The sequence below is a fragment of the Lissotriton vulgaris genome, chromosome 2_1, assembly GCF_964263255.1.
Source record: "Lissotriton vulgaris chromosome 2_1, aLisVul1.2, whole genome shotgun sequence".
NCBI lineage: Eukaryota > Metazoa > Chordata > Amphibia > Caudata > Salamandridae > Lissotriton > Lissotriton vulgaris.
The window spans coordinates 124460393-124488180 of NC_141687.1; the positions used below are offsets into that span (position 1 = coordinate 124460393).

The 27788-nt window shown below is 44.6% G+C and overlaps 1 protein-coding gene across 3 annotated transcripts in view; it reads left to right on the forward strand.

The window, feature by feature from the left end:
• Positions 1–27788, forward strand: part of CUX1 (cut like homeobox 1) — a 1218817-nt gene that overhangs the window by 553330 nt on the left and 637699 nt on the right. For all 3 annotated transcript variants that reach the window (XM_086954570.1, XM_086954568.1, XM_086954569.1), the window contains exon 9: positions 7786–7834. In XM_086954570.1, the coding sequence (XP_086810696.1) occupies positions 7786–7834 (49 nt within the window). The remainder of the gene's footprint in view (positions 1–7785; positions 7835–27788) is intronic.

Sequence of the window (27788 nt, forward strand, 5' to 3'; positions counted from 1 at the left end):
CTTAGGGACAGAGATTCTTGTCCTTTTTAAGCACTGCACTCTCAATTTCTTCATCAACATGGACAAAATTAAGATGCTTCCACTTGACCAAGTTCTATCAGCGCTGGATCCAGATGATTACATGATGGTGCTGAACTCCGCCTTTTTTCACATTTGTGTCCTGCAGTCCCACAGGCATTACCAACAGTTCAAGCTAGGCCAAGAGAATTTTCAGTTCTCTAATCTCACCAGTACCCCTTGGGTGTTTACAAAAGTGATAGTGGTGGTTGCAGCACACCTTCAGAGGTTGGGATACCTATCTCCCCCCTACTTCTATGATTGACTGTTGAAGGGGGAGTTTCCGCAGTCATAGACCAACTCCAGATGAGACTCCTTAATATTTTTGTGATTCTTGATTAACGTACCAAAGTCACACCTGACTCCTTAACAGAAGCCTTTGTTCACCGGAACCATCCTGGATCCAGTGCAGGTTTGAGCCTTCCCTCCAAATTTGACTCCGGGAAATTTAGGCTGTGATCTTGATATTTCAGCCTTAGCCCTGGGTCTTTGTGGAAGTGGTCAGAGACTTCTTGGTTTCTTTGCCTCCTGCATCCTGCTAGTTGACTATTCCAGATAGCACATGCTGCAGTTCAGTGGAATGTAAAGTCTCAATGCGCTCAGCACCAAGAGAACTTGTTAAATTCCATCCAGGATTCGGAGGAGTCTACAAACGACCTGCAATGGTGACTGTTCAACCGCAATTAGACCAGCACAAGACCTCTCTCTCTCTACACCACCCAGAACTGATTTTGATGATGGATGTATCACTGTTTGGTTGGGGAGCGCATCTGGGAGAGGTAGAAACTGTGGTCTCTGTTGAAGACTGTGCTCCACTTCAACTTTTTGGAGTTGCCTTCCAACTGCCCATCAATGTGAAGCTGGTGCAGCACTGGCATATGTGGTTATGCAACAAGCAGGTTGACACGTGACCTGGGTCTTGTGAAAGGAATCCCTGCATCTCTGGAACAGGCTGAGTCGGAAGGACATTTCTCTTGTCGAGAACCACCTGGCAAGATCCGTGAGCACCAGTGCTGACAAACTGAGCCGGCGACGCCTAGCAGGTCATGAACGGCAACTACACCCAGAGGTGGCACAGGGCGTCTTCCAGCAGTTGGTGACATCTTGCTCGACATATTCACATCTGCAGAGAACGTGCAATGTCTGCACTTTTGTGTCCTGGAGTTTCCAAGAAGGCTTTCTTTCAGAGATCATTCCACCTACAGTCGAGCACAGGACTTGGATACCATCTTGCTGCTACCTCCCCAGCCCTGAGTTCTGATCAAGCTCGGTAACAACTGGGCCAAAGTCATCCTAGTGGCTCTAGATTTGGCCAGGCGAGTGGGGTACAAGGAACGTCTGGGCTTGAGAATCTGTCCTTCAATCAGGCTGCCCCTTCAGGAAGATTTTCTGTTGCAAGAGCATGGCAGGGTTAAGACCATTACCATTAGCGGCACACCACCGGATGGAAAGAATTTCCATATACCCTTACTTGCATCACTGGCTCCTCAAAGCACCTCTCTCAAGATGTTGAACAGCACTTCAAGATGGACATATCTATCCACAATGCGTGAGTGTGAAATTGGGAAAACCAAAATCTGTACCAGTTCAGACCATCCATTATCTGGTAGCTGTTTTGGACATACGAGCTGCAAAAATCTGTCCTTCGGAGGATAGACTGCCATCTAGCAGCCTCAGTGTCACTATCTTCTAAAGTCGTATCGTCCAACAGTCAGTCAGATTTTATCAGTGGTAGGATTCATGGTTCCACCCGTGTGAGTACAGATGAGACTGCTTCAACATTGTCTTGACACTCAGTGGTACTGTTATTCAGGCAGCAAAAAACACAGGTTATTTCTTACACAGGCTGCAGGTACTGAATGGAGAACTGTCTACAAATTGTTCCAAATTGATGCTTCGGCAGACTATAGTTTCAAATTCCAGCCTTCTGAAATGGGTGGCCTACACAGACCACCTTCAAATACAAGGTGATCAGAAAAGGGGTAAGTCGTACCATATTAATCTCCTATAGTTGAGGGCAGTATTTTGGTTAGAGTTGCTTCAGTGTCCCTTTCTCCACCTCTTTAAGTATAAACTTGCCTACTCTATTCAGTACTCGTTACTATTAAAGAAGATCTATCAATAAGAGAATGGACCCTCTCATCTTAGCCTGTTGTTTTTAGGTCGAGCCTGGGCAGTGCTCTGCTCTGCGGCATGCAGTATTGGAATATGGAATTGAGCCCCGCCCACTCTCCGCCCATATTTGTCATTGGCTTGTGTCATTTCCTTCGAAAATAATGGCTTCTGATTCGTTAATAGGCATGTTAGTCCCTCCTTGGAACTGCCTTATCTTCATTTGTAACCTCCCATGTGGATTGGCCCTTTTACTTAGGTTGTTACAATGTACGTCTTTTTTAGTCTGTAAGCACTATTTTCTTTAATGAGTTTCTCCTACTGCTTGCACAAGTTGCTTTCCTTTAACATTCATCATGCTATGCGCACTTTAACTTTCCCAGCAGTCCAGGATAATGGCGGCCGCTTCATTTAATAGGTCTCGAATTTACAAGCGTTTGAGCTATTGGCATTGCAAATGACAATGCCTTTTATTTATGTGTTAATTAGCAAAACAGATAAGTAAAAGACATTGTCATTTACAATGCCATTAGCTTAAACCCTCGCAAATGCTAGACCTATCGCATGGCAAATGCTTGTGATATTTTTATTTGCAGGCCTTTCAAGCACTGGGAAAGTTGTGCTTACTGTCCAATTGTTCGTCTAGTTCATTTTGTGTGAGGTGCGTTCTTTTGTATGCCTCCTTTTCCTTAAGACATTAAACTATATAAACTGGTATCCGCCTCTTTCTGCTGCTGTGGACTCACAAATATTTGTGATTGTAATTATTTAGATGAGTTTAGGTGATTAAACTGTTATACTGTCAAGTCAATCATGATGAATTTTACAGAATAATCAATTATTTTCATAGCGACCTGGCAAGACAAGTTGTTGTATAAAAAAGATCAGAGGTCACGAATTGCTTCCTATATGTTTTGTTGTTGCATCTGTTCAATTTGTATGCATTCATCTTTGGACGAGAAGGTCTTCGGCCACAGCAGCCCTGGCCGAGCTACATTGGCTTCCCTTAAAGCAGCGTGTGGCATTCAAATCCCTCTGCATTGTCTTTAAGGCTCTGCATGGACTTGGGCCCAGACCCCTGCAAGCTTTGTTTCTGTGGTACACTCCCACCAGAGACCTACGATCTTCATCAGCCCGTCTGGTAAAGGTGCCCAGATTCAACAAAACCAGAACCCGGGCAGATCCTTCAGGGTCGCAGCGGCCAAGTTATGGAACAGCTTGCCCATTGACATACGCCAGATCTCACAACTTCTTCCATTCAGGAAACTTATCAAGACCTGGCTATTCCCCTAAAATTCCGCTCGCCTGCTAACTACCCCGGTCTTTCCTCAGCAGAGTATTCTCCAGCGCCAGGAAGCCTGCAAGGTATCAGTTGCGCTCTACAAATACTTAAAATAAAAAATAAATACATTTCAACATTTTACAAGAAGGTTATATATATTTTTTTTTTACTGTTCAGCGACTTTGAATACAAGCTTTTATCCTTGAAATATCTGGAGTGCTCCTCTGATTAACATCCCTAATTGTGGAAAACAAAAACACTAGTATTGGAGAATTATGTATTTTGAGTCTCACTAAATAAGTACACATAGTTGAAGTTTTGAGGAGAGAGCTGGAGCCGTCATCTGCTGATCTGTGTTTTCTGGGCAGAATCGGTTTCCTCAATAGTAAATAAAATACGAAAGAAATCCTAGATCTTTTACTTGTCACCCTTTTCATGAATGCTACTTGTTAACTCAAAGCTTGCTTCCATATTTGTCCAGCAACTGGCAACTTAGCAACTATTATCATTCTTCTTGAGTATTTGAAGAACTCTGTGTATATTAACGGATTAGCCTTTCTGTAAGCATGAAATTCCTAGCGTGATAGGAGCTACAAGATCTAACTAATATTTTATACTAGCATTTTGCCCTAGAGCATACTACAATTTTTGGGTATTTGACTATGACACTTTGACATCTTACAATCTGTGCCCCAAACAATCTGATACAGATACTTAAAAAAATTATTGCTGATAGATGTTGGATCCAAATGGTCAAGCATTTCATTTCAGTCGTGCTTATTATCAGTCCTTAGTGTGCAAACATATCCGCAAACTTGCTAAAAAATTTGGAAAGCTTAACCTTCGAAACTACATCTGCATCATTGGCAGATTGGAAGGTGGTAATCTTTTCTCCTCCCAATGTGGTGGTCAGTTGTGTAGAGTACTTTAGATATTCCAGGAGGAGTTATGCGATGATTGACCCTTAGTTAACTTCACGGATATGGGGGAATGAGCTGTGGGCCAGGAGATGCACATGTTGCGCTCTGGGAATGATACTTTATTGATGATTTGGAGTGATGATGCAAAAACACTCCTCTGCATGGCTATGAAAAGACTCGGTGGGACCCCTGGTGATCTAAGACTATTCTATAGTTTTGTTTTAATATCTTAACTATTTGTAAAGCGCACTATCACCATTGGGGGTTTCCTGGCACTGAACAGGTGTCTATTTAGTCCTGCCTCTGGTCAGGTTGGTTAATTGACAAGTTAGCTTCTTGTGGAAGAGAGGAGAAGACTTTGATGTGGAGTGGGAGGTCTTTCCAAGCTTTAGGACCAATGTGAGAGAACACCTTTCCTGATCTTTTTCTATAGAAGTGTATAGGAGTCCTGCGGAGCGAAGGTGTTTCATTGGTTGGTGGAAAGAGATCTGACTGTTCAGGTAGGTGGGGGTTGAGTTGTGTAGTGCCCTGAAAATCTGTGTGAGGAGTTTGCGTTAAGCCTTTTGTGTATCGGGAGCTAGTGTATTTCTCTAAGTTGTGGTGGGATGTTATTTCTGGGTGGGAGGTTGAGGATGAGTCTGGCTGCCGAGTTCTGGATGGCTTGTAGTCTTTTAGTGAGTTGCTAGGTGATACTGGCGTAGAGGGTGTTCCTATAGTCTACCTTCTTGATGACTAGGGCATGAATGATAGTTTTTCTAGTGTTGCTTTGGGAGGCATTTGCAGATCTTCCTCAGCATTTTTTTTTGGTGTGGAAGTCCGGATGCAGTGACGGCGTTGACTTCTGCAGTTATGTCCAGTTTGCTGTTGATGATTATTCAGACATTCCTGTAGTGTGTGTTGGGTGTGATGCCTGAGTTCTGCTGTCCACCAGTTGGAGTGTTGTATTCTTGCAAAAGATCATTAGTTCTGTTGTGCCTGTGTTACCTTTAAGACAGGTGGCTTTTATCTAGTTGCCTACTTCGGCCATGCATGCAGTGAACTTGTTTCTTGTATTGGGGGGTCTTGCGTGAGAGGGAGAGTTTGAGTTGCGTGTTACCTGCACATAAGAGTATGTTAATATGTGAACGGATGACTTGTCCAGAAGGATCATGTATGAGTTTCAGAGGGTTGGGTTGAGCAATGTGGCTTTAAAGCATTCCTCTGATGTGTTTGTGTACATCTCAGGAGTAAGGTACCAGGATGACAGCTTATATTCTATCTATTAATAAGGAGCAGATCCACGGTTAACAGGTCCTTGGATACCTATATCTTTCAGGCAACTGGTGAAGATGGGGTGTGAAAGCATGTTGATTGCTGCAGAAAGCTCCTGGAGACTGAGGACTGCTGTGTCTCCTCTATCATGAGCGATGATGAATGCGGTTTTTGCACTGTGGGTGGACCTGAATCTGGACTGTTTGGCATCTAGGAGTTGGTGGTTGCTGAGGTGGTCAGTGAGGCATTGGTTGATTAGTTTCTTAGAAAATGTTGCTTGTATGGTAGAAGAGAGGTGGTCTGTAGTTGGAAAGAGTGAACATGTCTGCCAATGGTTTCTTGAATAGGGACATGATGGGGGCATGTTCCCAGATGTCTGGGAATGTGGCACAGTTAATGGAGCCGTTGTGGATGGGTGTTAGTGCTTCGCTGATTGCTAGGAGTGTTTAGTGAAGGCGTGGTTGGAGCAGCAATCCGATGGCGCCCCCGAATGGTTGTTTTTCATGGAGGAAGTGATTTTGATGGTGGTGATAGGCTATGAGATGAGGGTTCGTTCAGCGACCGTGATGGGAAATTGATTTGCAACGGTGGCTGGGTCTAGTTGACCTTCGAAGTTACTATATTTGGCGGTTATTTTGTTACAGAAGAATTCAGAAAATTTGTTGAAGAGGTCTTGTGAGGGGAGATGTTGCTGGAGGCAGCAGGAGATGCTGTGAAAACTTAGATTACAACGAAGACTTCCTTGCAGCTGTTAGTGCTAGTGTTGAAGCGAACAGCAAGAGATGTGTGCTTGATGTTCCTTATCCACTGGTGGAAGCGTCGTATAGCTAAATTGAAGATTTCTCTGTCTGCAGTGTCTCTACTGGTTTTCCATTTGCGCTTTAGTTACTTGCATTGACATTAATTAAGCCTCTTTACCAGCTTTATGCCAGCTGGCCTGTGGTCAGGCTCTTGCCGTTGATTTGTGCTAAAGGAAAGCCTCCTCAGTGATGTCACCTCATGTTCAGATGGGCAGTGGGAAATGAAGCCCTGTTGCTTGCCATTTTCTTTTAAAGATGGTTTTTGGTGGGAAAACAGTGATGTCACTTGTGCGGATAGATGATGGGAAATCTAGTGATGTCACTTCCTATGCAAATTGGAAAATCTTGAAGCAGTGTGCAGGAGAGATTTATCAGTCTTACATACTTAATCTATCTTTTCAGAATCTGATTGAGGTTTAGTTGAGTGTCCCTCTGAAAGCTAACCAATTCTTATATTATTTATAAAAGTCCTTTGCTATAAATCTTCCTAACCAAATTGATCATGTGTATTCGCTGATAATTGATTATTCACAGGTTTCTTTTTAAAGCTCTAAGTATATTTAAATGCTGACATGAGTGTGGCAAAGCAGATATTAAAGGTATAAACCTAGTGATGTTGTTGATGTAAGATCCCCAAAATTCCAGATTGAGTTTGCAAGGGTCAGTAGGGACTCTATCTACATTTGAAGCCTTGTTCCCAATCTGTTAATCAGTTATGGCGGGCCAATGATTGGGCTGGCTGGATAGCTGGACTGGCTTGTTCCAGTAATTCGGGATAGGACAAGAGGAGAGGTGTGGCGCAGCGGGCAGGGCATCTGACTCCAGAGCGTTGGACTCACGGTTCGATCATTCGCGGCAGCTCAACACCATGTGACTCTGGGCACCAGCTCACTTAATCCCCGACTGCCCCCAGTGCCTTGAGACCCTTAGAGGTGAGTAGTTCGCGCTTTACAAATCTAGCTTTAGATTTAAGGGATCTCTGTCTCATGTACAGATCATTTTGTGTCCCTGGGATAATCAGAAAGTGGTGCAAAATTTGATATTGCTAATCTTTCAAGAATATAGTTCAGGGCTGCTATAGGTATCTTTATTTCCTTGGGAGACAATGTGCCAGGCATACTAAGCAGTCATCACAACATATAACTTCCTAATACCTAATATTCCTTTTCCAATTTTGCCTTTTTGATACTACGGGGTTTCCCTCTTAGTGTGGTTCCCTGCGAAGTTATACATAATTGATTGATGCTACCAAACATTTGCTTTGTGTTTAAATCCACAAAGTGTGTCAGGATTCATTGCAATTGACTGTAGCAAAAGTTGTAATTATTTATTGCTAATTTAACTGTTCCTGTTTTTGCTATAGGGCTGATGAAATTGAGATGATAATGACAGACCTCGAAAGAGCTAATCAGGTAGGCTTTAAAGTCTTTTATTTGTGCATGCTTGTCTGATTTTTCACATTTTCATCTTTCTTGGATTGGGCATAAGCAAGTTTGGCCTTCTATTCTGATTCACATGTTTACTATTCAAGTCATATTAGAGTATCAGCCAATTGTAACACAATGCAGACTTGGTTCAAAAAGCAGAGTGGGGGTGGGGAATGTTTTATTTCTAACTGAAGGCGTAATACACACCTTGGCAAAGCTAGTAGGTCTTGCCTTGAAGACCTATTGAATCTGCCAATGATTTTCAGTGATCTACATATCTGTGCTGCATGGTTAAAGAGGAAAGGTGCTATGGCGCTACCACTGTGGTTGTCATTTGGTAGCGGAGCATATATGTCACCATGCATTAACACCTACGAAATGAGACCAGCTTTTTTTGTCCTTTCTTTTATTTGCCGATCCGAGATGGATCTGTGAACAAAAAGAACAAGCATTGGCATAGCCAATAGGTCTCGCCTTTGGGACCGTATAAGTGTTTAGCCATGCAACACTTGATGTTGTTGCACCAAGGATATTGTGCTGGATAACTAAACACTTATAAGGCACCAAAGGCGAGACCTAGTGGCTATGCCAATGCTTGTCTGAATTTTCACTGCATAAATTAGCTACATAGTTCCTGGTTGGTTGTATTGAAAAATCTCAATAAAATGTGACATTAAAAAAAGTCCGCTCAAGTGCTGAGTGTGTTCTGGTGTAAGGAGGAGTGCTCCGCTGTTAACCACTAGGAGGCGTCTGTGTGGCAGCCTCTAGGGAGGTTACAGCTGAGTGGAATACAGTGGTATATGCTGTACCAAACTCTCGAGCTTTCCACTGATCATTGTTTGGGTTTGATTCGGTCAGGGTGTCTTTTCATTGTATTATATACACGAGCCTCGAGGGGAGTGTTTTCTCTCAGCCCCATCTTGATAAGAAACTGCATGTGACCCCACCACCAAGAGTTTAAAAATTAATCCACATTTGTATGATGCATGGAGACCTTGCAGATAAGGGACCCATGCATTTCCTTCAACGCCTCTAGAATGACTAAGCACTGTTGGGGTCTGGGGAGCAGTCATTGCGTTATCGATGCAGCTCTCTAGAATCTTTATAAGTTGGAATCAGGAAAAACTTCAGATTTTTCAGAAAGCTCTGAAATTGTATTTGTAGTGCTTCAGCTACCTCCGCATAGTGCCACGAGGCAGCTATGTCTACAGCAGGCACTATATCCCATCACCCCTTTCTGTTGGCTTGTGTTGTCAGCCCTTCCTGCGGGTGTGCCATTTCTGTACAGCAGGCAGTTCAAGGGCGTCTGCTGTAGCCCCTAAACCATCCACACAAACACTACAGTTTGTGAGCCATGGAGTCCCTCCAAAATGGTTCACATTAATGTGTGCTGGGTCTTGAAACTAACGAGACAGACAACATCATTCACTGGTCAGCCTTGCACATGTCCGAGGCAAGCACTGCTGCAGGTTAGAAAGACTGAGGAGAAATGCATGCATCTCTAAAAACCTCAAAGTAAAGGAGGGAAGTGCACCTACGTAAATGAATGTATATCTTGAAATTTGAACAGAGTAGAGTTTAGTGGCACTTATTAAATGTTTCATTTGCTCAAACGAAGGAGATTGCTGTCATGGAAATATCGGTTTGACGGATGTGTACACCAGAAAGTAAAAACATACATTTTCGGAGTTACATTGTTTTACTTGCCAGGTCACTGCCTTGCAAATGTGATGCATCTGCTGGACATCTAGCAAGTACTGTACTGCTTGGACAGATAGATTTTGATGTTTGCCAGGCTCAGGTGAGGTGTTGGATTGTATTGCGATTTACCAAGAGTTGAAAAGTCTCAAACCTGTACAAGAGATAGAAGCCCGGGAGTGGTGCATGCACGCAAAAAGGAATAAAAAAAAAAACGCACGGCGAAGCACTCGTGCTTGCCCGGGAGTGGTGCATGCATGTACGTGCAGTCTGCTCTTTTTGGCAGCACATACTTGTGCTTGTGGCGCGTCCTGCTCGCTCCCACAAGGTGGATGCCGCCACAAGCACGAGTATGTGCTTCCAAAAAGAGCAGAGCGACGCCTAAAGGTCGCTCCCCCTCTGCAGAGCACCGCCTGTGTGTCCCTGCCCCAGATGCCGCTGCCGCTGCTGTGGAAGTTCGTGGCCCTCCACCACCCGCAGACTACCACCTGCGCCTCATCCCTGGTGGCCAGTGGTAAGCCAAAGGTAGGTATGTTCATCCTCCGCTTTATTGCTTTTATTGTATTGCCTGTATTTTCATGGTTGTGTCTGTGACTGTTGTTGTCTGTCTTCCCCCGCTGCCTGCATGTGGTTCATGCCCCTTTTTCTTCCCTCTGTTCCCCTCGCTGTCCCCGTGCTCTCTCTGCCTGGTCTTTCCTTCTGTACCCCTCGCTGCCCCAGTGTCCCTGTCCGGTTTTCCCTTCTGTTCCCCTTGCTGCCCCAGTGTCTCTCTGCCCGTTCTGCCTTCTGTTCTTTTCTGCCCCAGTATTTCTGTATTCTGCCTCTGGTCCACTCGTTTTTCGGGTATTTCTGTGCCCTTTTTGCCTTTTGTGCCACTCTTCTTTCCCTTGTTTTTGTGCCTCCTTTGCCTTCTGTTCCACTCGTTTTTTGTGCTCTTCTGCCCTCTGTGCCACTCGTTTTTCCCTCATTTTTTGTGCCCTTCTGCGTTGTGTTCCACTCGTTTTTTGTGCCCTTCTGCCCTCTGTTCCACTCGTTTTTGTGCTCTTCTGCCCTCTGTTCCACTCGTTTTTTGTGCCCTTCTGCCCTCTGTGCCACTCGTTTTTCCCTTGTTTCTGTGCCCTTTTTGCCTTCTGTTCCACTCCTTTTTTTGCCCTCTGCCCTCTGTTCCACTCGTTTTTTTGTGCCCTTCTGCCCTCTGTGCCACTCGTTTTTTTTTGCCCTTCTGCCTTCTGTTCCACTCGTTTTTTGTGCCCTTCTGCCCTTCTGTCCCACTCGTTTTTCCCTCGTTTCTGTGCCCCTTTTTCCTTCTGTTACCATCGTTGTCCCTCATTCCTTCTGTTACCATCGTTGTCCCTCACCGGCCTCGCCGCTGCGTCCCCTGCGGCCCACCCCCTGACTGCCACTGCCCATTTGCTGACCCTGCCTCCAGCCTCTCCTCCCTCCTACCGGCCCCCCATATATGCCGGTTGCTGTGCTGCAGCTCCGCTGGCGTGCCAAGGCGTGCCTAAGGTAAGCCCGTCTGCGCCCGTCTGCTCCTGGACCGCGCCCAGCACCAGAACCGCTGGCCCCTGCACCCGCCACGACGACTGCCGCCACTATGACGCCAGCACTCTGCACGCTCTCAACTCCGGACGAAGCCACACCTGCTTCAAGGCCGCCCCGAAACGCACATACAGCCCCTTCACCTGCCGGAACTGCAGCTACACCAGCCTCAGAGCTGACGAACCACCCGCCAAGAAAGACCCCAACCACCTCCGATGCCGTCGAGCTCTAGGACCTGCTCAACACAACATCCCCGGACGTCACCTTCCTGACAGAGACCTGGTTTAACAACTCCTCCGCACCCGACATCGCCATAGCCTTCCCAGACGGCTACAAGATCACCCGCCGAGACCGCACCAACGGAGTCGGAGGAGGAATCACCATTGTCCACAAGAACAGCATCAGGGTCTCGACTAGCACAGACGACGCGTTCAGCACCACTGAACACATGCATTTCCAGTTCCCTACAGATCCTAACTCCACCCTCAGAGGCATCCTCGTCTACCGATCCCACGGACCCCGCCCCCAGTTCAGCGACTCCATCGCCGACTTGATCAGCACGCACGCCCTGACCTCCACTGCCTACATCCTCCTCGGAGACCTGAACTTTCACCTTGAGAACAACAACGACAACAACTCCACAACCCTGATCGATAACCACGCCAACCATGGACTGAAGCAATTCGTCACAACGCCCACCCACTCCGCCGGACACACGCTCGACCCAGTCTTCTCTTCAAGCCTGCACGTCTCCGTCAGCCACACCACCGAACTCCTCTGGACCGACCACTGCTGCATCCATTTCGCCTTCTAGAAACCCACCACACACAACCGCACCCAACAGATCCCCGCTGCTGCTGGAGCAAAATCACCGAAAACCTACTTCACGCAAACCTCGTTCTCAGCCCACCCACCAAACCCTCCAACTCTGACGACGCTGCCCACAGCCTCAGACACTGGATCGAGGACTGCGCCATCACCATCGCCGCGCTTAAGAAACCCCCCCCCCCCCACAGAGACACCAGCAAGAGGGCCAGCTGATTCACCCCAGAACTACTAGCCTCCAAGCAAGCTTGCCGGAAACTAGAGAAGAAATGGCACAGTGAACAAACTCTGGACAGCCACACAGCACACAGGACGCCATCCGCAACCACCACCACCACCACCTCATCAGGGTGGCCAAGAGGACCTCTTTCAAAGACCTACTCGACAATAACGCACACAATAGCAAGGGGCTCTTCAACATCGTGAAGGAACTCTCCAACCCCAGCTCCAACACCAACAACATCCCGCTGTCGCAAGCACAGTGCGACTCCCTAGCCACCTTCCACCGCAAGATAGCAGACATCCACAACAGCTTCAACACCCAGACAGCCCCAACAGACATCAACACAACAGACCCTCCGCACACCATCTACCATGACCCCCTGCTAGCCTAGGCCAGCGTGAGCATCGATGACATTATCAAGACCATGCGCACAATCCACTCCGGCTCTCCGTCCGACCCCTTCTCGCACCACGTCTTCTACAGAGCAAGCAGCTCCATCGCACCCATCCTGTGCAACGTCATCAGTCTCTCTCTCTCTCGAGACCACGACCTTCCCAGAGATCTGGAAACACGCCGAAATCAACGCCCTACTCAAAAAACCTAAGGCATATCCAAGAGACCTCAAGAACTTCCGGCCCATCTCTCTGCTTCCCTTCCCGGCCAAAATCATCGAGAAAACCGGCAACAGACAGCTAACCCGATACCTGGAAGAAAACAGAATCCTGGACTCTTTTCCTGTCAGGGTTCTGCAGCAACCACAGCACCGAGACTGCCCTCATCGCTGCCACCGACGACATCAGGACCCTGCTAGACAATGGCTAGACCGCAGCACTCATCCTCCTAGACCTCTCTGCCGCCTTCGACACCATCTGCCACCACACACTACGCGCATGCCTCCACGCCGCAGGGATCAGAGTCAAGGCTCTGGATGGACCACCTCCTTCCTCTCCGGCAGAATCCAGAGGGACCGCCTCCCCCCATTCCGTTCCAAAGCCTCGGAGATCATCTGCGGCGTACCCCAGGGATCCTTCCTCAGCCCGACGCTATTCAACATTTACATGGCCCCGCTCGCACACGTAGCCCAACTGCATGACCTCAACAGAATCTCCTACGCTGATGACACTCAGCTGATCCTCTCCCCCACCAAGGACCCCATCACCACCAAAGCCAACCTTCAAGAAGGAATGAAGGCCGTCGAGGACTGATGAAGACCAGTCGTCTGAAGCTGAACTAGACGGAGGTCCTCATCCTCGGCTCCAACCCTTCAGCCCGGGGCGACACCTGGTGGTCGACGGATATGGGGCAATCCTGACACCCACCGACCACGCACGCAACCAGGGAATCCTCCTTGACTGAATGCTCTCAATGACCAAGCAAGTCAACGCCGTTTCCTCCTCCTGCTTCAACACCCTCCGCATGCTACAGATGGATCCCGACAGATACAAGAAAGACAGTCACCCAGGCCCTCGTAAACAGCAGACTCTACTACGGAAACGCCCTCTACGCGGGAGCTCCAGCCAAGCTCAACAAACGACTACAACACATCCAAAACGCCTCGACACGACTTATCTTCGACGTACAACGCCACAGCCACATCACCCCCCACCTGAGAAACCTGCACTGGCTCGCCGTCAACAAGAGGATATCCTTCAAGCTCCTCACCCACGCACGCAAGGCACTCCACAAGACCGGCCCAACCTACCTCAACAGACGGCTCTCCTTCTACATCCCCAACCGCCAGCTACGCTCCGCTGACCTCTCACTCGCTACCGCCCTGCGCATCCGAAGAACACCCACCGGTGGGAGGTCCTTCTCCCACCTTGCCGCCAAGACCTGGAACACCCTCCCACTAACCCACTAAACCTACGACATATCCAACACCTGCGGACCTTCAGGCGGATACTCAAGACCTGTCTGTTCGATCAGTAGCGCACCCGCGCACCCTCCTCACGCGCCTCGAGACCCTCGCGGGTATGTTGTGCACTTTACAAATGATTGATTGAAGGTCCTCCTATGTATCGCATGCATGTTGCATAGGTGAGACCTACAAAGTGAATGGGGCATGCCATTATGTAGGAAACAAGTAAATAAGAGTGACAAATGACAACCAAATGTAATCAATGGGTGGTATTTCAGCCCACTATTAAAGATCTGGTAATCTGGCGATTGGTCTTTTGCTACGATCTCTGGCAGGCTCAACCAAAAAGAGTTTAATGGTCACTGCTAACTAAAATGTCAGGTCAGTGATGTTATTTACTTAGCAGGCATACAATTTAAAGCATACATTGTTGTGTCTTAGGAATTAATAAAACATTGGTAGTTAATGCACAGACGTTGGCAGACAATACACAAATGATTGGATTTCATGTGGAGGGTGACTTCTGACATGCTCTTGGCGAGCTTACCTTGGGTGCTGGCAATGTCCTTTTGAGAGTGAGAGGATCAATTGGCTGTTGTCAGTGTAGGAGGTATGGTGATTAGCACTATGTTGATGAGTGGGACCATGTTCATATTGAAGAGCATGGGATGATTTTTGATGACTCCACAGATCAGCTTTTTGGGTTCAGAGTTGTACTGTTAGACTCACTTTTTGTACGCATCCTGTATGAAGGAGCTGATCTATTTTGAAGAGCTGTACCTCAAATTCCTGACTTGTAGAGGTATTGTGAGTTTAGAATATATCTGTTTGTATCTTTTATGTTATTCGTGTACTCTGAAGTCCTTATGTAATGAAACTGGTTTTATTGTAAAGACACCTTCAGGTAAAGTTTACTCTATATAAAAACACATAATAAATACATAAATTGGATACAATGAGTGTTCCTTGTGATGGTTCATGGTTTTTAGAGGTGCCGGGCATTTGTGCAAGAGGTGATCCAGAGGTTGCAATTGGTGATACAATGAGCTAGGTTGCCTTGGTTCAACAGGTGTTTTTATAGTTCTGAGGACCAGGTTTCTTTGAAGATGGTGTTCCTATTGCAGTGGGTGGTCTGAACAAGGTGATGCTGCTTTGGTGGTTGGAGTGTAGAATATATGGATGAGGGAGTGATCAGTCGAGATAAAGGAGGTAGCTTTGTCCACTGAGATGTCTACGAAGTTGGTGAAAAAGGGGTCAGCAGATAACTGGTGGTGTGGAAGGTCAATAAGATGCCTATGCATTCTTTTCCAGTTTCTAATGACATGTATTGTTGTCATACAAACGGCAGGTATTTCTTTGATGCATTATCAACCAGCCCAATAGTTATGTTTCTCTTTATCTTCTTTTTTGGAATTTGTTTTAGATTTTGCATATTATTATATAGTTTTCACTATTACTGCATTATTATTAGTATGATAGTGGGTTGTCTAGTGCTTATTTTTATTACAGCCAACATGTTGCACCTGTTTCTGCCAGGAAAAACTGTGGTTTTTTTCAAGGCTTAGATCATGGTACAATCACAAGTAGGAGATGAGAATGTTTGAGTTGTAGAGTCTCAGAAGTAGTCTTGGAGCACCCAATATGTGAATGAGGTGTGTCACAGACTGAAGATCCTCTGGGTCCTGGTCTGGAATGTCTATGTATATTAACTATATCGGACAGGAAGTCCTGTACCAGATAAACATACGTATTGGACAGTTTGAAAATGTATCGGGGAATATACCTGCTGTTATTATAACAGCAATAAATGACTTTAAAAAAGCGAATGATTGGATCTTATAAACAGGACTGTGTGCTATCGGTCAGGCTATATACATAAAGAGGATGATGAGCAATACATACATTTCGATCAAACAGATCCTTCCATCTGATGGATTCTTTTAACTGCAGATTCCTTTTGGTCAAAATGTTCTCGGGCGCCATTCGGGATCCTGCAAATTTCTTAGCATTGCTCCCGCACACCACTTCATGGCGCCGTGTGATTCCACATTGCCCTGGTTGTGCCTCGGAAGTTACAGAGCGGAGCCGCATGAAAGTGCACTTCTGTATGTCGACATCAGTACCATTCTTTCCGCACTCTTTTGTGCAGATTAAGAACTCCGTTCCCGCTTTGGGGTGTCATGAGTTTATGAAACTGAATTCCTGTGTTTAAGGGAACTATGTCTGACTAAGAACTACAGGGTACTAACCATACCTTGACTGTCATAAACAGATGTAGATGACGGACCTTCATGAGTTGTACTTCTTGGGTATTGGCTCAGGGTACGGCTCGTCATGTGAGGAATGTGCCCTCAAGCACCAAAAAGCAATCCGGGACCATGAAGTGAAGCAGCATGTTATCAGACATCTAAAGGAGTCATGCCAGTGACACTTCCACTCTGAGTGGAGGGTGTGGGCCGTTCCTGCGCTTGGGGCCGGTTCTGCAACAGAATGAATTTACAGTAGGCCAGTGAGCTTAGAACAGAGTGCTTCCTTTGCAGTCATCAACAATACCCTGCTGTTTAGATTAAAACATATGTGCTTACTGCAATTCTACGGAAAAACCACTACTGGGTATGGGCTCCCAACAGCAAGGCCAAGCCACTGCCTTATGTTACACACAAAAAACCGCCAATGCTGTATTCCTTATTTCTGTTACTGATTCAACTACACATACGATTAGAACAATATGCGTGATCACAATTTATTGTGTGAATAAATCTATTTTATTTTCATTTGAATTTTTTAATCATTTTGGTTATTTTTTCACCAATTTCATATTTCAAAAGCAATGTACAAAAACATACAAAAACATTAATGTGTTTCTAAAACAATCCCCTCTATCCATTCCTGAAAAAATTACTCACAATAGCTTCAGCTCTCAATCATACTATCTCGCGCATAATGACACACACCACTATTCTTTACACTTTTTTTAATACAATATTCACAAAATCCCATAGACCATATGATTTATCAAAATCACGATAATTGAAAGGAACATTCGAATATTCTTATGGCTCAAAATACAAAGGGTCTACGCGTTTCGAACTCATAATGTCACTGCGACGCTGAACAATTCATTTGTTAGCAGTCACACATATAGAACCTTTATTGGTGGTAACCGGCTCTATATACAGGGATGTATACAGGGATGTTTGTTGAAAGGAGTATGTCTTAATCGTGCGTCCTTTCTTTGGCACAGTCTATTTTACGGCCAACGATGCCAAGGGTGGTTGGCCACATCTGGGTTGAAAGCGCATTGGCGGTTTTTTGTGTGTAACATACCGCAATTCTACATCCTTAGTTGTCTGCGTCTGAGCCCTTCCTCCCCTTTGACAAAGGCCTAACTGATACTGTTATGGGCACTTGGTATAAACCTTGCTCTCACCCACAAGTGAACTTGCAAGTGTTTAAATGCCTGGCAACCCCAATTTTCTCACTCATCATTCTACTCATGAAAGTTGGGTGATCCAGGCTTCCACCAGCAAGGTGAATCTTAATTTGTTCTCAGCCTGCTGTCAGGGAAAGAATTGGTTTGAGGCATGTGTGGTTGTAGATACATATGCTGTGTATATGTTTGCCATTTAGCATTTGGCTCTGATGTTTGCATGTTGTTTTTGTGCGAGTCATGTCCAGCCTCTCCTCTCTGTGATACTGCGTATAGGCATCGACTTCATTGTTAGATTGTTTTTTTCCCACTGATGGGTTTGGATGTACTCTCTCGCGCTCAAGTTTGAAATACTCCGGTTCCCTTTGGTTCACCGTTAGTTATCTAACCAACTGTATTGTCTCGATTGGGTACGTTTTGTTCCATTTCGAGCTCGGAAACTATCCCTTATGTCGAAGTTCTCGATTTATCCTAACGGCTTCCGGGCCATGCCCGACTGGGCCTCTTTCCTATAATTCAGCTCTACCTGAAAATAATTGATACAGGTTGCCTGTGCACACGTGAAAAATAGAAGCAAAGCAAATACTGCAAATCCAGAATATAGATATGTATAAACACAACAATCACAGTACTCCAATGTTACATTTTTTTCTTTGTTTAATGCCGATCAGATGCCCAGCCAACACGTGATGAACCCACAACTTCTTCAGGGCTAAGAGGGATTATGGGCTAGGAGGGGATACTATCTCTCCACCGGTTGTACTTCTGTCCAGGCTGTTGAGGGTTAGTGACTCGGAAACCGGTTTCTACCCGCAGGTCCGAGGATTCTGACGGCGTACTCGCTGCATCCTCATACGTGCTACCAGTGTATTCATTGATGGTACTGACCACAACACTCTCTGTTGCTCTTTTCTTTGGAGTCACTCACAATGCGAAAAGCTCTAAATTGCGTAAATGCGAGACCTATTGCATTGGAAATGCTTGTTTCTGACTCCTGCTGGCCCTTAACAAAGGCCGAGTCTGAGGGGTCATCAGGCCTCATTTTGTTTGGAGTCTCCTGGCTGTCAGCAGTGAGGAGCCTCACACTTGATGCAAAGGTATATAACTGTTACCACGCAACTTGTAGCACGAAATACTTTTACAACGAGACTATTACCACGCAGGACCCTTTACCACGAATACCTTTACAACGCATTACACTACAACGCAGATACTATTACAACGCATACCGTTACAACGTAAGTATAGGTACGTTTATCTTTTTTTAAAAACATTTATTAGGGGTATTGGGAATGGGTTTTGGGGTACAGGGGTATTTTTAGGTTTCAGGGTTGAGTTTGGGTTTTGGGGTACAGGGGTATTTTTAGGTTTCAGGGTTGGGTTTGGGTTTTGGGATACAGGGGTATTTTTAGGTTTCAGGGTTGGGTTTGGTTTTTGGGGTAAAGGGGTATTTTTAGGTTTCAGGGTTGGGTTTGGGTTTTGGGGTGCAGGGGTATTTTTAGGTTTCAGGTTTGGGTTTTGGGGTACAGGGGTATTTTTTGGTTTCAGGGCTGGGTTTGGGTTTTGGGGTACAGGGGTATTTTTAGGTTTCAGGGTTGGGTTTGGGGTACAGGGGTATTTTTAGGTTTCAGGGTTGGGTTTGGGTTTTGGGGTACAGGGGTATTTTTAGGTTTCAGGGTTGGGTTTGGGTTTTGGGGTACAGGGGTATTTTTAGGTTTCAGGGCTGGGTTTGAGTTTTGGGGTACAGGGGTATTTTTAGGTTTCAGGGCTGGGTTTGGGTTTTTGGGTACAGGGGTATTTTTAACATATTTATTTACAAATTAATAAATAAAAATTAATATTAATTAAAATATTTAATAATAAAATAATTATTAATTAATTAAAATATTTAAATTATTATTAATTACATTATTTTAAAATATTATATACTTACCTATACTTACGTTGTAATGGTATGCGTTGTAATAGTACCTGCGTTGTAGTGTAATGCGTTGTAAAGGTATTCGTGGTAAAGGGTCCTGCGTTGTAAAAAATGCGTGGTAATGGTATGCGTGCTAAAAGTATGCGTGGTATCAACATATATCCGATGCAAATGCTGCAGAGGGGAATCAAAGGCTCACATCTAGTTAGCACTTCACACATACTTAAGACAGGCAACTTTTCACTTTGTTCTGTCCCTCTTTTTGAGATATGCATGCACTGTAAGAATGTCAGATGTGTTGATCTTCCCAGTATTTGCACAAAATAAATAGTATTTATATAGTGCTTACTACCACTGAGGAGACGTTGTAATAATTTAAATATCACTATTTTTTCTTTTAAAGCACTATGCAAGACATAAGGCAACATTGTTTTATGTGTAGTGACCAAAAGTGTGAATCTTCTGCCTAAATCAGGAGAGTTTGCTTGTGTACTCGAAATATACTCAATCGTACTCACATGTTAAACATATATATGTGAGCTTAAGATCTGATGTCACTTCTTGTGATGTCACTTCTTGTGATGCCACTTCCTGTGATATCACGCGGACCGTGATGTCACGCGCTGTGATGCCATTTGCTTACTGATTAACTAGGTTAGACCCCCACTTCCATTTTTAGGTCTTGTGCCCTGTCTACTACCAGCTCTACATACCACAGAGCCAGTCTCACTGTCTCAGGCAGGATTTGGAGGAATGCCTCACACCTCCGTTGTTTAACAGAGCCACATTCATATTATTACAGCAAACATTTTCCAAGTATATTGAGAAAAAGTCAGTCTGTTCTGGGGAACCTGGTTAAATATGCCAATTGCTCGCTGTTGTCCAAAGCACCCGGGAGTGTTAGGGATGCAACAAGCGCTCCTTTTTCTGCATATTGGAAATGCCAGCTCTGCTTACCTTTCGAAGACCCTCCAGAGCCCGAAGTGCGAGTCCAGCTCCTCCCAGTGGCTCCCGTTGCCCACCTGCGCCACCTCCAGCAGGTACCAGTAATCCGTCCCAATCGCTGCTGCCAGGAAAGAGAAGCTGAACATCCTCTGACCACCCCGACCACGAAGAGCACCCCCACGCTGGGGCAGAGCTGCGCCATCGCTGAAAAAGTACACCCTGTGTGCCTGTAAATGAGATAGCGACCCCCTCTCGGTTCTTGACCCTCCTCCAAGTGGTCCCTGAGGTAGCTTGTTTATTAAGCTCTTGCCCCCGGTTCTCGCATCCTCCGAGGTCCGGCGGCTCTCCACTTTGGATATCTGCAGGTTATGACACCCCCTGTCTCACCGTGCGTGTGCAGAAACCCTCCTAAGCCCTGATTTCTGCAGCTACTGCTCCAGGGCTCCTGTGTCCCGTGTTCCTGCAGCTCCCCTACTTCTGCGTCTTTTTCTGCGCAGTTGTGACAGCAGCTGCCCCCTCAGTTCATTGAATTTCTATCACCGTCACGGCTGTCCTTTTGGTCAGCACTTTCCCCTTGACACCACTATCTTTCGAGTACTTCGCTCCCTGTGAGGAAGCTCCTCGCGGCGGGTTCCACGTACCCGTGCCCTGCACCTTCTCCCACAGTCTACTTACCAAGCACAAATCGAAAACAGAGAGGGGCGAGGGAGCGTGGCAGCAAAGCAAACGCCAGCTAATTATAAACACATGTTTATAATTAAAACCAGATGCCGCTGCTTCGCTTAACAGACACCAATAGGCCATGGGCGGTTACATTTCTAAAGGAAGCTGGGACATGCACCTGCTTTTCACCAAATGCATGCTGCCTTTTTTTTTTAAATGCACGCAAAAGCCGATGAAAACAAAAGCACACGCACGAGCGTGTGGTCAGCTTTCGGAAGCCCCTTCATGAAGCCTTCGCCAGAACAGCGCATGCGAGCTGTTACAGGCTCGACCTAAAAAGCATTCATGTGTATCTTGACGATTGACTGATCAAGAGTCCAGACAAACACAAATGTGTAGCTGACACCTAAAAACAATTAATTTACTTCATCATTTGGGGTTCTCAATCAATGTGAAAAAATCACATCTCATATTAAACCTTATTTGGGGTCAGTACTAAATACCATTTCTGGTGCAGCTTCCCCAATCCCAAAAGGGTTCTCAATCTCCAGAAACAACTGGATCTCTTTCAGCCATATCATCACCTACCAGTTAAAACAATGAGACTTCTAGGAATTATGGCTTCCTGTATAGCAATAGTGACTCATTCTCTCCTATACATGAGACCCCTCCAGGAGTGTTTAGCATTTCAACCGTCACAAGTGGGAGGAAATCCGGAAGATCTAGTGATGGTTTCACCAAAGGTTCATTAGGCTCAATCGTCATGGAAGAATCACAATATCTTAGCAGGAAGACCCTTCATGGATCCAATCCCGCAAATAACAATCACAACAGATGCATTACTTCTGGGATGGGGAGCTCAAATGCAGGACATTGCCATTAAGGGACACTGGAGACCACATCAACTGTTGATACACATCAGCATGTTGGAGCTATTAGCCATTTCCATGGCTCTCAAAGCTTTTCTCACAAACCTAACAGGAAAGGTAGTCCTTCTACGCACAGACAATATTACTGCCATGTATTACATACAAAAACAAGGGGCATAGAAAATATGGAAATGGGCAGACAATCACAAAATCCATCTCCTAGCATAATACCAGGAGAGGAGAACACCATGGCATATCTTCTCAGCAAAACACAGCAGCAGGTGCACGATTTGGAGATACACAGTACGTTACTACAAACATACTTTCAAAGATGGGGAACAACCACAATAGATCTGTTTGCAACAAAGGAAAACGGAAAATGCCAAAGCTTCGCATTCAGACATCCACACCCACAATCCAAGGGCGATTCTGTATTGATTAACTGGTCAGGGATATTTGCATACACTTTTTCTCCTCGCCCACTACTGCCATATGTAGTCAGGAAACTCTGATTACAATTACTCTAATTCTAATCGCACTATCATGGGACCCCCAACCATGGTATACGACACTATTGGAACTCTTCCTACAACCTCACGAGAAGCTACCAAATTATCGAAATTTTCTAACACACAGCAATGGAAAGGTGAGACATCCCAACCCCCAACAGCTTATTCTTGCAATCCGACACCTGAGATCTTAGAATTTGGATACTTCAATTTACCTGAAGAATGTATGCCAATCTTAAAAGACCTGTAACAAGAGCATGCTATGCACCTATGAAGCGTTTTGTACATTATTGTGATACACAAGACATTAACCCCCCTTCTCCAACAAAACCGCAACTAATATGATATCTGTTACATTTACAAAAGTCACACTTGGCGTACACCACAATACGACTGTGTTTAACAACTATTGCTTCATATTTACAAAACGGAAAACGCCAATCACATTTTCGTATTCCTGTAATCAAAGCCTTCATGGAACGAGTAAAAAGGAACATTCCACTATGTATACCACCAGTACAAGTGTGGAATTTTAACATTGTACTGACACTGTTTATGGGACAACTGTTTGAGCAACTACACAATTGTCAAATACAGTTTTTAACATGGAAACTAGCTTTCCCAGTAGCAATAATATAATAAAGAAGTGAAATACATGCTCTCGCCATTGAAGAGCTTTACATCGGAGTCTTCACAGACTAAGTGCAATCACGTACTAACCCCAAATTTTGAACCAAGGTTTTTTCACCATTTCATCTAAATCAAACCTTGGAACTGCCAGTTTAATTTCCGAAACCACAAACTGTTGCATTATGTTCTTACGCACCGTAGATGTTAAAAGGACATCTACGTACGATGTTGAACATACTAAACCCTTCAGAAAAAACTGTAGTCTCCTTTACTAATCCAACAAAAGTAAATGCTATATCCATAGCTGGTATAGTTAGATGGATTGGTAAATGCATTCAAATACGCAATGCAAAAGCAAAAATAACATTACCACATGCACCAAGAGCTTATTCAACAATTAAAAAAGGAGCCACCATGACTTTTTTGGAAATATCCCTCCGAATGATCTTTCCAAAGCAGCAACATGGATAAACCCACAAACTTTTACAAAACATTATGTTGTAGATGTTCAATCAAGAAAACAAGCTCTAGTTGGACAAACTGTCCTTCACACATTATTTCAAACCACTGCACCATCTCGTGCCTAAAGCCACCGCGTGGAGGGCTACTGTTTTATAGTTATGCATAGAATGTGGATCTGCAGCCAACCCATGCTAAGAATGGATTATGTTACTTAGCCTGCAAGCATCTGTTCGTAGTGTGTAGAGCTGCAGATTCACATCCCACCTCCCTGGCAGGTATTCAATGGTGATTGAATACCAACACAGCAGCATGTCTTACAAAAGAACGCTTACGAAGCAAACTATATCCTCACTCCTTTATATATAAAACTTTCTGAGGCAGTAAGACTACGATGTGCGCAGTGCCTTGAGGGGGAGGAGAATCATAGCACAATGCCAATCATAAAGCTTCCTTGAGAAAAACAATTTGCAAATTCCGGGTCCTACACTAGATGGCATGAGTATGCATAGCATGTGAATCTGCAGCTCTACACGCTACGAATAGAAGCTTACTGGGTAAGTAACATAATCGTTCCAATACTCCTGCGTCTTTCAGCTAATTGCCCATACCCTGGTATGATACATATACATACACCTGTAACTGTCATCACATACAGTGCGACTTAGTTGTGCAAATGATGGTTACCATTTTTCAGCTTAACGGCTGTGAAGAGCACCCGTCCCAAGCTTGTCAGAATATGGATTTTTCTGATTTACTCTTTGGCCCACATCCAGCTAAAATAAAAATGTTTATAGTCGCAACAAACTGTGGAATTTACAGTGAAATGTGAAAGTACTCAGAAAGAGGTTGCTGAAGGAATTAGAGAAGCTGCTAGAAACAATTTGCAAATTACACTTTAAGTCATAGACAATTCAAATGCTTTCTAAAAGAATGCATTCCCTAAATAATATATTATCTTTGGCACTTGATCTCATAAAGAGGACTTAGGTTTTCTCCAACAATGTCAGGCTGAATTGCAAGCAATTACATTACATTACATTACAAACATTAAGCTACCTTGACAAGTCATGAAATCAAGGGTGCTGAGTTTGAACCTTATAACTTGACTTCTACTCAAAGAATTATGGCTACGAAAGAAGCCATGTATATCATGCTAAGCATAGAATAAATGGAAGAAGACCAGTTTTCTGTTGCAGAAAACCTGCTTATCACATGGATCCCTTCCCATTTTTTTTTTCAAAGTTTTATTCGACTTTTAGTCATAAAAGCAAACCTCCTAACCCTGATACAATAAATACTAAGCATAAGAATAATTCACTAAAAACATATTAAACAACAAAAGTCGAATGCTGATAAATACAAATAAATGTATACGTACATTTTGTTAAAAATTCATTAAGGAAAATTAAAAAACGAGCAAGTTTAGACAGGCAGTTCATAGTACATATTAAACGATAGGCTTTAAAGTACGTGATCTTATTACCCAAGCCCATGCCAAGAATTTTGCTACGCCTATTACTATTGGGGTTGAGCAATCAGATACTAAAATTCTTAAGGCTTGTGAACAACAGCGAGTACCCATATTTTTGCAAACAGGTTTTAGCTACTTTCGGCGGGGAATAACGTACAAGGGGCAGGAAAAAAGCAGGTGCGCAATATCTTCTGTTTGATTTTTACAATGGTCGCAATATGCATCCTGTAATGGGGACCAGTGTTGTCTAAAAGCGTTCACTGGGAGTGTTCCCACACGGAATTGGAAGTATAATTTCCTGTCAAATGGACGTTCAATTACATCCCAATATTTTTCATAAACTGGAAGTTGTTTAATGTCCAAAAAACCTGATGACAGGGTTGATTGCAAACCTTTACGATACATTGATACATATACCGACTCCCAATAAATATCCTTCAGTTGTTTTTTCGATGGGAATGAGGCAACATCCTTATTACCCCACAAGTGGTCGAGGCCCAACTTCGACAATGTACCCCGAAGCTCCTTTAAACATGTAATGCAATGAAAACGGTCCCAATTCACAACATCAAACAGAGCTGATACATAATCGCTTAACTCTGGGGTTACCATTAAACGCCTCCAATACAGCAGAGGACGTAGGCGGGCAATGTCTTCAATATTCTTCCTACCTAGGTCCAACTTTAGTGGGATTATGGGGGTACTTTGTGGGGCCCTAACAAGCCCTCGCAGAAATTTATTTTCCGCCCGCCCCAAGTGTCCTAAGTTTGAAAAACCCCAGAGCTCAGACCCATATAAGCATGCACTCAATACTTTAATACTATAAACTTCGAGTGCACAATTTATAGGTCTTGTCAGAGATGTATTATGTTTGATGGTAACTGCGCCTGCTAACTGGCTAAATTTTAAAGATGCCATGTTAATATGTGATTTCCATTTCATGTCATGTTGTAGGATAATTCCTAGATAGGAAAAGGCATCTACTTTTTCCAGTGGTTCACCCTTGTATTTTATCACCCCCTTGAAAGATGATTGGGGACTCAGGCACATAAATTTGGTTTTGCAGGTGTTTAGTTCCAGACACCGGCTGTCACAAAAATCCCCAAAGGCGTCAACCGCTTTCTGCACATGGATCCCTTCCCATTATAACCTCCTCTTTCACAAGTGACCAAAATATAAGCTTTTGGATTGACATAAAAAAATGCACAACTCCTTCTTCTTCAGAATTGGATCTTTCATAGATTCACATGATGGAATTATACCCAGTCGTCGAAGTGGGAGTCCCACCGTACCATAATAGAGCAGTATTTTTTCCAGTATATTCGAACTTTTCTACGTCAAAAATGGCTGAGTCTTCTAAGAAAGGCTTTTTCAGATCCTGCAAATCCTGTGGGAAGAAGAGGCTAAATGTGAATTACCCTCACAAAGGCTGTTGATGAGGGAATTCTAACTGCTGACAAGGGAATTCTTACGGCTGATACCCCAGTTAACTTTTACGTCATCAACGAGACTGTCGGCGAGAATAACAATTATCAAAATAACCAAGACTGCATTAAGACCTGAAATGACCTCTCCTAGTAAGGTCTCACTTTTACTTCCTATCCATTTACTGGCTGTGGAAGAGTTGGATGATGATTGGCCTTTTGAGGATGCACACAGTCCTATCAGCTGCAGGTGAAATACCAGGAGGAAGACTCGGATGATGATGATGATGAGCAATACTACGAGTCATTTTATGCTCCTCCTAGGCGGCATTATGAACCTTACGAATCTCATCTGCGTCTCCAGCCTAGACAGGACGAAATGCACATGCCCGTGTCTCCAATGCAAAATCTGCAAGTCATGCCTCAGGTTTACAAGAGGAGATTACCAGATTCTCCACAGGACAGCAAACCGTGCCACCCCTGCCTGTTTCTCCTACTACACCAAGAAACATCTTTCAACCAATAACGCCCAGGATATCACTTGCTTCTAATATTGTACCACCTTCAGGAGAGGACCACTTGTTCCCAGACAACAAAATAGGAGAGATCCCTGATCCTCAACAACCACAAGGCATATCGGGTGGTTACATGATCCCTTCTCCATCCCATTCGCCACCTCAACCTACAAACTCTCCCCGAGAGGACATTAGGAGTTTTCATAATTTGATGTACCGAGCTACTGCAGGATTTTATCTGCTTACTTCTGTTAAGGCTGATTGTTTTTTACACAATTTTAAAGAGCAAGCCAGAAGTCTGCAAGATCTATCTCCATTATAGATTATCTCTGGGATGAGGTGATAGAAATAATGAAAAATCCTCCTATGGTAGCACCACAATCACCTCGCCTGAACAAGAAATAGAAGGCCACTGATGATTTCCCTGCTTGCCTCTTCAAGTCATCCCAAGCCTGACGGTCATCTCTCAAGTGGGGCAAAAGCTTTCCAAAAATCCCTCCACATCCATCTCTGCACTGCCAGACAAGGAGGGCAGGCGCTTGAATAATATTAGGAAGAGATACTTCCTCATGTCTGCTGCCACTGTCAGAGCAGCCAACTCACTAGCGATCCCGGGCAACATGATAGCCAGATGTGGTCAGATGTCAGCAGTCTGCTGGTGTGATCCCTGAAGACAGGAAGGTGGTGGCAAGGAAAATGTTAAAAGAAGGGGAACGCACTACCTCACAAATGATCAATTTTGCACTCAACATAACTTTAGCAGGCTTTCGTCACTTAGTGGGAGCAGAGGTCTTGAGGCAACAAGGATGGCTTAAGGCTACCTCTTTTCGACCAGAGATCCAATCAAAGACACTGTACATGACCTATGACGGCGAGACTTTGTTTGGGAAGCATATCGATAATGCCTTATTGGCCATCAAAAAACAATCCACCCATTGGGTTGGGACAACGGCT